Source organism: Macadamia integrifolia, chromosome 3, assembly GCF_013358625.1.
Source record: "Macadamia integrifolia cultivar HAES 741 chromosome 3, SCU_Mint_v3, whole genome shotgun sequence".
NCBI classification, from domain to species: Eukaryota; Viridiplantae; Streptophyta; class Magnoliopsida; order Proteales; family Proteaceae; genus Macadamia; species Macadamia integrifolia.
This window is the reverse complement of record NC_056559.1, coordinates 494,926-508,164: the sequence shown is the minus strand read 5'-3', so window position 1 is coordinate 508,164 and position 13,239 is coordinate 494,926. Positions and strand designations below refer to the sequence as shown.

Below are 13,239 nucleotides of genomic sequence, written 5' to 3'. Positions count from 1 at the left end.
CGTGGGATGAGATTATAATTTCACACGCCCCTCTATGAGGCATAGGGGTCACATGATCGGGTAAATTTTTTTTTCTGCTTTTTGCTGGGATCACTATACCTAGTGAAGTATCTTCACAACGCTTCATTATTTGTTACATGTTAGTATATTCATGTGATAGAGGACCAAGTAAATATCTCTTCAGTACAATTTCTACTTAAAATGAATAGAGAGACTATAGTTAAAATTATAAAAATATCATTTGTATTTAATATTTAACTCTATTTGATATTCTTTTAGTAATTTTACTAACAACTTTTCTTTCTTACTTTGGATTTAAATTTAGAGTTAAAATGTGATATGCATTAAATGATCCACTTGTAAGCAGTGGCCACGTGGTATTTTGCAAAGCATATGAAAGGTATAAGAGGAAGGAAGAGCCATTTCGAGTAGGACACGATTCTGACTAATATAATAAGGGTAATTTATAGTGCCACCTCTTGGAGAATGCTAGTATTATAGGAACACTCCCTCTCTTTCACCAAATTAGACTCAAACCATTTACTGTCAGTCTCCGTTAAGTGGTGCTATGAAATGACACTTTAATCCTTATGATTAAAACACCCTTATCTTATTATTTCAAAAATACTCATCTCTTCATCTTTATGCCATTTCATTCTCTCCTTATCACTTTCTCTCCTTCTATCCTTCTCTCCCTACCTGCGATTTGGGATTCCGACAAGTTCCAACTGAATTTGCTAGTTTTGTTGCCGACGAGTAGTACACCAAGTGTTTGGGATTTAGCCCCAAAGCCTCTAATGACAATTCAAACAAAGCAATTCCCAAGCTCTGTGGATGTTAGATTTGAATTTACCTTAAAAGGAAAGAATTAACAGTAAATGCCGAATTTTGTTTGAAAATATCATTTTGTAGCCTTAATTAACTTTTTCCGTTCCAAGTTTTAGGTGATTGAAATGATTGGAAAAATATAATTGGGCTTGGAATTTATAGAAATTAATTTTCGGACCTGATGAGCTCCTTCTGATGGGCACCTCCCTGTTTGGTGGTCCTATGTGACGTGGCACCAAACCCAGTAATAACACCAGAGCTATCTGTGCCTTTGTTCATGCTCTCCCTAACCCAATCGCTGCTCGCATTAACTCCGGCCCTTGCCGACTCCTAGAGCTCCACTGTTACACCACCACCGGTAGCATCCTGTGCGGCAATCGCCGCCACCTGAGTGAAGGTGAGTGTCTCACCGCCGAGTCTGACGATTGGCTTACGGTACTCAGCCACCATACGCTTCACCTCATCGAGGTGGCTTCTCTTTAGAGACTCTGCTGCCATTCCCCAATTCAAAGGGTCTTCTAAGGCAGATCGAGACCCTTCACACCTGCTTTAGTTTCATCGAATTCCCTCTGCTCTTTTATTCGGTCATAAATTAGAGTAGGAGAGGTACTGCCTACAACTTCGTTGGCGCCGGAGACGGCAGCCATTTGTTTGTTTCCTTTTTGGTGGGTTAGGGTTATGGTGAACTTGATTTGGGACTACAAGTATTGGGGGTAATTTCGAAACTTCAATATTTTTAAGGATAAAATGGTATTTAAAAAAAAAATAAACTGCTAATGTCAGTATTCTTAGTATATTTTGTAGCAGTGATTGACAATAAAGGTCTAAGTCTAGGCGAAAGAGAGAAAATATTCTTATAATATTGATATTCTCCAAGGAGTAACGCTGTAAATTACCCATATAATAAATAAGGGGTCAGCTATGCTTCTCAACTAAATTGACCAGTGAGCAACTATTTTGATTTTATTATTCATTTTATACCTTGAGGTTTGAATATTCAAGATCTTTGGATAGTATATAATGTTGGTTTTTGATAAAATATTTTAAAATTTTAACATTATATGTAGTTGATTAAAATAATGTATTATTGGCTCAACCATTAATATTACTATATTATCATTCCACATGATACAATGAAGATTGATCACCAAGCATAATTTATCAAATCCTAGTTGTTTAAAATTCAAATAAGTTTCCACCCTTGAAATGATAAAAATATATTTAAAAAATACCGAAAAAAGAAAGAGTAAAAATCCTTAAATGTCAACTTATTAGGTGGTATTTCATCAAATTCCAAGATCCTAAGTTCGAGACATTGCAAATCTTTTACCGTACGAATGAATCACTAGAGCTAAAAGATAATTAAGGAAATGGAGAAAAATATTAGAGGAGAAGACGAGAGAGAGAGAGAGAGAGAGAGAGAGAGAGAGAGAGAGAGAGAGAGAGAGTTGACGATGATGTGTGAAACTGTGAATGGTGATCGATATGACCCACAATTCCCAAGGAAAGGTCAGTGAGACCAACCAAACAAATGATACCAAGTCCGACCCGAAAAACCGACCCTGAATTCAAATTCAGAATCTTCTCCCTGTTTGATAAGACAGTGCTACTGATGGACCGTTGCACAAAACCTGATGCGAAACCGTACCCTACACTGCGGAGTGCGGACCTACCACAGTCACTACGCTATTCATTCAGGTCCTTTTTTTTTTATACATAAATATGGGGCCTGTGGGTCTATTAACATATGAGCCAGAGAGCAACCACATTCCACTCCTAAAGCTTAGTAAAAATTATTTTTCAAATGGCATAGCGGGTTACCAGTCACCACTTATGAGAGGGAGGAAGAGAGATTTTAGCCGCGTGTTGGTGCGGTGGCCATAAGGCCAATAACGTGGGCAGAGCCGCAAAGGCCCAGAGGAGCAGACCGTTGACTGGATTTCGTAAAAATAACCGATTGCCACCTGCCGGTTTCGGATAGCCTTCTCAATCGGGCGTAGGAAACGTTCAGATTGGTGCCATTGCGAAAAGACAATACTGCCCCTCTATTGGTTTTTGTTACGCCAGTCTGGCATGGTTCTCTTGCCCAAAAGTCTCTCTCTCTCCTTATCTATACTTGTATACATACTTCTCAGAGAGAAAAGACTCGCAGACTCGCAGTAGTAGAAGTAGCAGATCTCGAGAGGGAGCGATAAGGAGAAAGGAGCTTTTGTTGCAGTGATCTTTTTGGGGGGCATCGATAGGGAGCAATAGCAGAAGAATAAAAAGGAAAAAAAGTGGAAAAAATAATCGAAAGGGAGAGAAGGAAGCAGCAGAAACAAGAACGGGAGAAAAAGAAAGGTCCCCTTACATCTAATCCTCTTCTTGTCTCTTCGTCTTCGATCAGTGCATGCTCGTTTCGCTAGACTTACATCCGATCCTGACATTTTGTCTTCTGTGGCAGCACTGCGAATACAACAAAACCCAGTTTTCCTCTCCGACTGTAGAAGGGAAATAAACAAGGGAAAAAAGGAAGCAAGAGAAAAAAAGTTATTATACATAGGGGAGGAAGATAGAGAAGGCGAAGCAATTAGGAATAGTATTTTCACCCAAAGCCAAAAGGTGTCTCAAAAATGGGTACTGGTTGGCGAAGAGCATTTTGCTCATCGATTCCTCGAGACAGAGAAAACGCCATCGCAGAGAAGCATCTCAGCAGTAGCAATACAAGCCCCAGTCCCAGTCCCAGAAGCTGTTACAAATTGGGAGGTTTTCTCTCAGGCGGTAGCAACCCTTCAACTCCGCGTTTGCAGTCTCAAACCGTTTCAAGCCCAAGCTTGCGCTGCCGAACGACGTCTGCTACTGCTTCGACTCCCTCTGTTCATGACAGCCCCCGACTCCAATGCAAGACAACAGTTACTGATGCTGCCGAAGCGATGAAGAAGAGCCCTAGCTTTTTCCAAGGCTCGAATCCGTCGTCTCCTCGATCGCCTTTGGGATTTTCCCTTCTCAAGGCCAGGTTACGACTCTCTAGGGTAAGAAATACTACCATGTATATCTGTAATCCTCTCGCTTTTGCTTTTCCCAATCTCTATTTGTTCTTTTTCTTTTCGTTTTTAATCGTACATTCAGGAGGGTGTTCGTGTGAGGGTGAGACTGTTTGGGAGAATGATGACGATAGAATGTGACTTTTAATGGCCTTTTGTTCTTTTTTTTGCGCATTCAGAGTAGCTGCGGGATATGCTTACAAAGTGTGAAGACAGGCCAGGGAACAGCAATATTCACGGCGGAGTGTTCTCATGCTTTTCACTTCCCCTGCATAGCAGGGCACGTTAAGAAGCAAGGCAGCCTCGTCTGCCCAGTCTGCAACATCAGCTGGAGAGAAGTACCTTTGCTGGCGATCCACAAGAATGGAATGCCACCTTCGATTTCCATTGAAGAAAGCGAACTAAACCACAAGGAGCACAATAGAGGAGGGACCAAGGAGGAGAAGAGAGGAGAAAGAGAACCTTCTTCTCTTCCATACATCAATACAAATCAAGATCAGAAATCGAAACCGTCGGATCCTAGGGCTTACGACGATGACGAGCCGTTGCTGTCCCCAACAGCTGGTGGGCGTTTCATTCCGATACCCGAGGCGGACGAGGACGGGGAAGAAGAGCCAGAGGACGAAATCGAGGAGTTTCAAGGTTTCTTCCCTTCTTCTACCATAAAGACCACCACCAAAGGGGCCACGACCAACGGCAAAGATGCGAGGAACGTGGAGGTGAAATTGCTCCCAGAAGCCGCGGTGATCTCAGTGGGGCGGAGCCACGAGACTTATGTAGTGGCAGTGAAGTTAAAGGCTCCACCACCCCCGGCGCGCAGTAACACGACGGCGCCGCTGCTCGACCCTTCGCGCCGCGCGCCTATCGATCTGGTGACGGTGCTTGACGTCAGCGGGAGCATGACCGGCGCTAAATTGCAGATGCTGAAGCGCGCCATGCGACTGGTCATCTCCTCGCTCGCCTCTTCTGATCGGCTCTCCATCGTGGCTTTCTCGGCAAGCACCAAAAGGTTACTGCCCTTGAGGAGGATGACACCTCAGGGCCAGCGCTCGGCGCGGCATATCATCGACCGGCTCGTCTGCGGGCAGGGAACTAGCGTCGGTGACGCTCTGAGGAAAGCCACCAAGGTACTGGAGGATAGGCGGGAGAGAAATCCGGTGGCTAGTATCATGCTCCTATCGGACAGCCAGGACGAGCAGGTCTCTACGAAGGTAGCCAATCGACGGTGTCCATCCTCCCAAGTGTCATCCACACGATTTGCTCACCTCGAGATCCCAGTACAATCGTTCGGCTTCGGAGAAAATGGCGGGCAGGAGCCATCTGAAGACGCCTTCGCGAAATGCGTGGGTGGGCTATTGAGCGTGGTGGTACAGGATCTGCGGCTCCAGATTGGCTTTTGTTCTGGCTCTGCTCCGGCAGAGATAACAGCCGTATATTCCTGCAGTGGGAGGCCGACGTTGCTGGGGTCGGGGAAGGTGCGGGTTGGAGACCTGTACGCGGAGGAGGAGAGGGAGCTACTGGTGGAGATGAGAGTTCCGGCGGCGGCCATCGGGGCCCACCACGTGATGACAGTGCGGTGCTGTTACAAGGACCCCGCGAGTCAAGAGATGATGTACGGGAGAGAACAATCGCTGTTGGTACCAAGGGCTCACGCGATACGGTCGTCCGCACCAAAGATCGTGATGCTGCGGAACCAATTCGTGACTACGAAGGCTGCGGCGGAGGCTAAGCGGCTGGTGGAGCAGAATGAGTTATCTAGTGCTCACCACCTATTGGCTTCCGCTCGGGCATTGTTGATGCAGTCGTCGAGCTCGATTTCTGTGGATGAGTATGTGCGGGGGTTGGAAGTGGAGCTGGTGGAGCTACAGCGGCGGAGACAGCAACAAGATAATCAGATCCAACGGCGGAGGGTAGAAAGGGAGACGCCGCCGGCTTATTTGGATGAGAATGGGGAGCCGCTGACGCCAACATCGGCTTGGAGAGCGGCGGAGAGGCTTGCAAAGGTGGCAATAATGAGGAAGTCATTGAACAGAGTCAGCGATTTACACGGCTTCGAGAACGCAAGATTCTAAAGGTGTCTGATCCCAATCCTCTTATAATTAATTTTCAAATTAAGAGAAAAAAAAAAAGAAAAATAACAGAAAGAGAGAGAGAGAATAACAAACAAATGATATAGAGAGGCCCAGCCCATCATGAGTCCATGAGAGACAAACAGTACTAGACGGATCGGCCCTTTCAAAGATCTCTTTCGATTTTTCCATGATGATGATGATGATGATGATGATATGATGATGATGATTGGAAAGGCAAAGAAACACAATTACTAGGGTGACTAAAGACCTAACGGGATAGGAGGTAGATTTTTTCTTTCTTTCTTTTTTTTTTTGGCGTGGGAGTGAGGGGAAGCGGGTAGGTGGGGAATGTTATTGTGTAAATGCATGCATGTATGTATCGGATAGGACTATCTCTTAATTAAGATTTCTTTTTTTTATTGAAAGGATTTAGAGTATGTGAGTTGTTCCCTCACTTTGGTGATTATTTTGTTCTGCACAAAATTAATATGCACTATGTGAACAATTTTATGGATGGCATTAAAATTTTGTGCATAGAATGTTATCAAAACTTGGAATGTGATGTGAGTGAAAACAAAATGCATGGAAGGTATCGATGGAACTAGGATCTGAAATTTGGTGCATAATGGATTCAGTTGATCCTTAAATATTCAACAATGGGAATTGATGCATCATCTTTTCAAATCATAAACTATTTGTTCTTTTCAATTCTCATTATCGAAAGGGTTAGCAAGTTAAATGAGGGGTGAAATGAGAGAGGATGACCTAGTTAAGATATTTTTGGCAGCCCTTATTTGTGCCATGTGACAAATTGAATGGATTGATATTTGGTGGATGGATAGACCTTAACGTACCCTAATAATGTTAAAAAGAAAAAAAGAAAACATGCCAGAAAAAAACTAACCAAGTTTCCATTTGTTCCTTCTTCATTTTAACAAAATCTATTTTTTGCATAAAAATAAGAATCGGGGGATAGGGAAGAGGCCATGTTGCCCCTTGATTGGATGCTTTTACCCTTCCCCTAATTGTTCCTCACTTCAACACAATAGCCACGCCACCCAGTAGTGATCCCAGACTTTTATTTTCTCGATTGGAGAACACTATCAACCTTAATTGGTTTTTCCTTTTCCTTTTGTGGGTATTTTTTTTTCCCATATAAAACTTAACATAGTCACTTTCTTGTCCCCAAGGTTTTGGAGGGATGGACGATAATATGGAAATCAACTTCCTTGCTATTGCATATCTCTCTCTCTCTCTCTCTCTCTCTCAACGCATTAATGGATGTGGGGATCCTAGGGAGAACAAATGCCAAAGATGTTCAATCATGACCCCAAATATGAATAAGCATGGAGTCACAATCACACAGCTCAACATCATCTGTGGAACACACACCTCTGGGGCCCAAAATCCATATAAGATGGTCAGGATAACCATCAGATAATGTCCATGACTGTTTTTGATACAGTCGTCGTGTCACCTAAACCAACCTGAACCTGTTAGCTTAATAATTAAGTAGCTTCTCAGTCCCCTTCAATGTTTCCCCGAACCGATTGGAAGAATTCTCTTCTTCGTATCAACTTTCATGGGATGGATCTCTGTTTGCTTTTGGGTGGACCTGGAAAAGAAAATGGAGATGGAGGACCACCATTAATTTCCACTTGTCAAATTTGCAGAACCACACTAGTACTTCTGAAAGAGAAAGAATAGAACAATCCATAGAGCCTTAGCATGAATGACTGTAAGCAACACGTTTGCAGAAGAGAAAAAAACAAAACTACAAGAGGGAGAGAGAGAACCTACAGAAAGAAAAGGAAAAAAGGGGCAGTTTTAATCTAATCTTTCTATAGCTTAGCTCTGCTTTTCATGTATTATATGGACAGTGGATGTGTGCAAATCGTGTACTTTGCCTCTCAGGGCCCCCTTGATTTGGGATGGAAGAGGACTGATCCCCCGGCAGGTGTCTCCGTGAGCGTGGGCGTGGGTGTGGATGAGATATGAGAAGGACATGATCCACTCTCTCTCTCACACACACACACATATTAATTAGGGAGAATGCTGGACGCCAGTCAGTGTGGCTGGAGTCATGGCTCTCTCATATTCTCTCTCCTCTAACACTTTCTCTATTCCTTGACATGTGGACTCCTTATTGACGAATGATAGGGCATACTCTCTCATGTCTAGCGGGTGTGTAGATCCCATTACATGCTGGTGGCATGTAGGTCTCCTTTCTTATATTATGCTAGGGAAAAAGAATGCTACTCGACAGCGTTGCGTTTGTCCAAATACATGGGTAAGTGGAGTCAAGACATAAACATCTTTTTCACAACTGATTTCATCTCCCTATGTGTACGCAGCTATATCAGGTAGCTTTCTTTTCCCCATTATTCTATGGCAATTGGCAAGAGGGTTCTCTAAGCAGCATAGGAGAATGCACCGATGAAGCATGATAAAACTGCATCATACATGCGAAGGCATTAGGATCATTTCATTTGAAAAGGAGAGAGATTCATATAGTATAAAGACATGTCAGCATACCTTTTAGCCTTGCGGCTCATAGCATCTTTTCCCATTCTATTAATACTTTCCAAACCATAATGGTGGCTTTCTTTTTACACTGTTGGTTTTGATGATGATATCCTTTTCTAACAAAAAAGATTATCCAAACATGCGCTGTGAGATGCTTTCCCTCAATCCTCTCACATTCTACCATGTAAACTTTTTCTCTTCAATTATATCAACCAATGTTGATGAAACTGTTTTTGGTACTGATTGGTGTGACATGGAAGACTCTTGGCCTTTTCTTAATTTTTATTTATTAGTCTCTTGGATAAAGTGGGCAGATCTCAATGCAATGGTAAGATTGCTCATTTATGACCTGATTCAATACTTCCTTCTTGTGATTGGATTTTCTTTCTACTTGGGTGGACAAAAATTCAGTCCTTGTAAGAAATTATGCAAATGCAACATTTGCTTTGGTTATTAATGGTTAAATAGTATTACGTGGACTTATTCGGAGAAATCCTGGCTGGCGCCACTAGCCTCCCAATTGGAGATTGAGACAATATCTTCTCCTACCTATTTGAGAAGATTGAGATTGAGAAGATTGAGATAATATCTCTTCTACCTATTTGAGATCGATACAATCTCTCACAATCCATTTCTTATTGTGTACAAATAACTATCTTTCCTTACTTTCGTATCTCTATCCCTTAATCAAAGAAATCTTTTAGTTGCAACCTCGTATAGATAACCTTATGTATAATGAATGAGAAATCACCAAGAATTTCACTCAAGCTTTCTAGTTTTTACAAAGAGGAAAGAGGGTAAGAAGAAAAAATTATATACGACCTTGCTTTGCTTTCAGGATTAGTGCCATCATGTCAGTAAGATGCGGACAATTACTTAATAAAACATCCTCACGGAGCCCTATTTACAATATTATCTCTTTTTGTATCATCCCTTTACAAATAAACTTTGCATCCTCAGTGGTTAGCTTCCAAGCCTCTCTCCATCATGCCTTCACAATAACCTCCACCAGTCATGATCACTTGCAGTGGCCCTCTACCCACATGTACCCATAAACATATGAGCCTCTTCATGATTGAGAGAGACAAAAGTAATGTGTATTCATGAAGAGTGAAAAGTGATGGCTAGAATACGAATACACATACATGGACATTAACTAATAACATGAGAGAGTGGTATTTAATTGAATTGTGATTAATCTAATCCATGCCCTCATCTATCCACGTGGCAAAATGTTATCTTGTGAGGTTTCATATAATAACAAAAGATTTGTAACAAAAACATTTCTTCAAAAAAATTTATCCATATTATATTAAGGGCATGTGTTTTCCATCTATGAGAGGCCCCTATGCAAGGGGTGCTACCCCAGATAAGGGCATGATTATCATTGCATGCCCCTATGTCTTTAGTGGGGTTCAATGTCCAACAAAAACAGCTAAAACAGGCAAACGAAAGAGATGTGTGGCTGAAGGAAGAAAGAAAGAACACATGTATGGAGATTCTCTATGTCGGAGGTTCAAGAATCTACGAAAGGACGCTACGTTGGAATTCAAGGAAATTCATTACTGGGAGAAGTGGTGGTGGCACAGTGGCCTCTCAAATACAGAAAACTTTGTTCCTTACATTAATGAGCCATATCCCTCAGCAACTTCTTATATGCATTTGCTCAATGATTAAACCCCAAATTTCATTTTCAAGTCAAGGGAAAAAGATTGCCACACTGCCCTTGTACAGATTCCTTTATAGATTCTTTTACATACCTTTTTCACATAATAAAGGGTGAAAGCCACACTGCACATAAGCCTCATGCGGACCCCATATAAATGATACCATTTTCCAGCTTCTCATTGGCATGATGTCCAGATTCCTTTTTTACATTCCTTGTAGCAAACCTCTCCCCCTCCCCTCCCTTCCTTTCTCTCATAAGCTCAGCTTGTGTTTGGGCGTGTGTCTACTGTCTTAGGCTTCATTTCCTCAGCTTTAAGGGAAAAAAAAATCAAATCTTTTAACAATGAAGGATCCTTAGTTGCAGGGGAAAGACACCATTGATGACGTGATTGGAGTCCTGTTATTGATAAACACTGGTTCTGAAAATCTACGTCAGTTTTAACAGAAGACTGACAGTTCGGCACACAAAAATACATAAAATGAGTGACCAAAATTAGTGGAGAAAATAGATAATGACCATCCAATGTTGAAATAGAGGATTGAAGATGTCCTCCAGTTATCCCTTACCTTCCATAGCTTCGATGCACATTCCTGAAAGATAGCATCTCAATGTGCACAAAGATTACCCTGCAGCCCAAAAAAACAATACACATACACAATACACGCACCACAAGCACAAACACAGAACGCACACACACACACACACACACACACACACCCAAATCCATTGATATATGAATTAATTTATCGATTTTTTTCAGTTCACTACCTTACACTTGTCACCTTAAGGACAAGATAATCTGCAGCCAAACACAGCAATGTCACTGACAATCTGCCTTGCCCACCATTTCTTTTAAGTTGAGTGGATCTTGGATTTATGTATCTGGGGCTGTCCACATGAATCTAGAAAGAATATCTATTTACAATCGTACACAAACACCCACCCCTTCGCTACCAATATACGATCACAGCCATGTAAACAACATGCTTTCAGTTCGTCAAGGGGTCGACAGACGAGAGAGCAGTTCATAGTTAAAACAGTTTCAGATGGTAGAACACCATCAAAAATAAAGCTGCCTACACACTGCTACTGTGGCCTCAAGTGGACAGTATGGGCACTTGAAAGTGCGAGTGCTACTCTTAGACAGTTTCACGATGGACTGTTTGCAGAGCACGTGTCCGCAAGGCATCAGCATGGGTGGATTCTCTTCACTACCTTGATCCCTAGAAACTGGACAGACAAAGATGGAGTGGAACTGGAACTCCCTCCCCAAATCCACTGGCACTGGCAACTGCTTCATCGCTTGCCATTCCTGAATTTTTCCTGCCATCACATTTGCAAGCTTCAACAGAGTTGGCAACCCTTGGACCCCAGCTGCTATTGCAACACTCAAAGGGCTTTCGTAGGATTGTCCTAAAAGACCGCAGAATTGCTGAGTCAGCTCCTCCGCCAGCTTCTCCCAATGGGTTGGAGACAAAAACTCAGTATATGGAGAGCAGTCAAGCCTTCCTGCCCACAATAGACAGCCCATGAGCTTCTGGATCTCAGCCATATGCAGGGAGGCAAAAGGAGCAAGAAAATTTCTTGCATACTTGAGAGCATCTGTCCTGCTTCCTATCTGCAGTATCTCCACAAACTGTAACCGGTGAAGTTTCAGTTCAAGACTCGAACCATTTTGTGCAAGCTTATCACGGTTAATTGTAGCCCAGTTCAGGGCAGGTTCAAGGTTCCTGGCCTTCATGGCCTCAAGTATCTGATACATTTCCAAAAATGGGGATTTAAGGGAGTTTCCCTCTGGTTCTCTGGCTTCATTTATGAAACAATCCCCTAGATCAAAAAGGCCTAGCCGATAGAAATGGCCAGCAATGATTTGATTTACCGTGTGTATGTCAAAGTCAACATTTCTGTAGGCCTTAGATATGTCTGGATTAAACGATTTCTCAAGAAGCTTAGCATATTTGCTCAGTCCCACATTCAACTCCTTCTGCGCACCCTCTAACTGATTGAGAGGGCCCATATCAGTCAATTTCATATTAAGTTCCTTGAGAATAGTTTTCAGATCAGCTGGAGAAGTAGCATCATTGGAGTGCATTTTTGCCAGTGCCTGTTCAATTTCTCGGCCAACCTGATCGATTACCTCTTGCGTTTTAGAAGAAGATAGCTTTTGCTTCTTCGCAACACGATCGAATGCATCTTTGATGGTACTCAGCTCCATTTCTACTATATAAAAGCCTCACTTACTTCCTAATCTATATTGGATGATGTGATCAAAATGCCAAGAACCTGCAATAAAGCAATAGATGGCATAAACCTGACATTAAGAACACTAGAATGGATTTTTTTTTTTTGGTGAAAGAACACTAGAATAGATTAAAATTTACATATTACACAGTAAGAATTACCAAAACATGTCTTTGACATCAATCAGAAGACCTGGACAAATTGGAAGAGATGGTTTCATGCTCTAGAAGTGCATTCCAATATTGGACCATGGAAGTAAATGACATCATAATCAAGTCTGGGTTTCATAAGGGATATCAGATTTCCATGATTTTGCAGCAGACCTCAAAATTTCCATTATCACACAGCACACAAAAAAATATAAAAATACTAAAATTTGTAACTATCACGGACAATATAATGTCAAATTATTATGGTGTAACAGGGAAGAAATGAGTAGAACCTCAAAACTATGCTTACTTCAAGGACACGTAATTGGAAAGTGGAGGTCATGCAGATTTGCGTTGTCCACGTTCATCCTTAGAGAGATTTCAGGCCATATACTCGGGGAACACACACCGTCATGCATATTTTTGAGAGCCAGAACAGCACATCCAGTATGAATCAAGCATATAGTAATTCAATGCAAGATTACAATTCAAAACTAGAAGGGGAAGAAATGAGGATGATCTCACCATCTTTCTCCTTTCACATAAGTTATTAAAGTTTGTTGATATCAAGAATTAGCTCATTCTCATGCCTAGATTCTATACTTAAGACTAACCCAGCGACAAACTCCCCCTCAGCTCCACTCAACTAAGCCTGCTCCCAACTAAATTAAGCCAAACTGCCCCCTATAAAGGAGCATCTAAAGTTTTTTGCTGTTTATTGCCCCACTCCC

General features: G+C 42.1%; 2 protein-coding genes across 3 annotated transcripts in view; one reads left to right on the top strand and one right to left on the bottom strand.

Annotated features, from left to right (window-relative positions):
- The first annotated feature begins 2,966 nt into the window (after positions 1-2,966).
- LOC122074665 (E3 ubiquitin-protein ligase WAV3-like) lies at positions 2,967-6,433 on the top strand. Its single transcript, XM_042639588.1, has 3 exons — positions 2,967-3,168; positions 3,272-3,839; positions 4,031-6,433. The coding sequence occupies exons 2-3, from the start codon at positions 3,441-3,443 to the stop codon at positions 5,921-5,923; spliced, it is 2,292 nt and encodes a 763-aa protein (XP_042495522.1). The 5' UTR covers positions 2,967-3,168; positions 3,272-3,440; the 3' UTR covers positions 5,924-6,433.
- Positions 6,434-10,844: 4,411 nt separating this feature from the next.
- LOC122073900 (protein RMD5 homolog) overlaps positions 10,845-13,239 on the bottom strand; it is a 13,968-nt gene continuing 11,573 nt past the window's right edge. For both annotated transcript variants that reach the window (XM_042638591.1, XM_042638592.1), the window contains one exon: positions 10,845-12,401. In XM_042638591.1, coding sequence (XP_042494525.1) covers positions 11,179-12,333 — 1,155 coding nt within the window. In that variant the 5' untranslated portion in view covers positions 12,334-12,401 and the 3' untranslated portion in view covers positions 10,845-11,178. The remainder of the gene's footprint in view (positions 12,402-13,239) is intronic.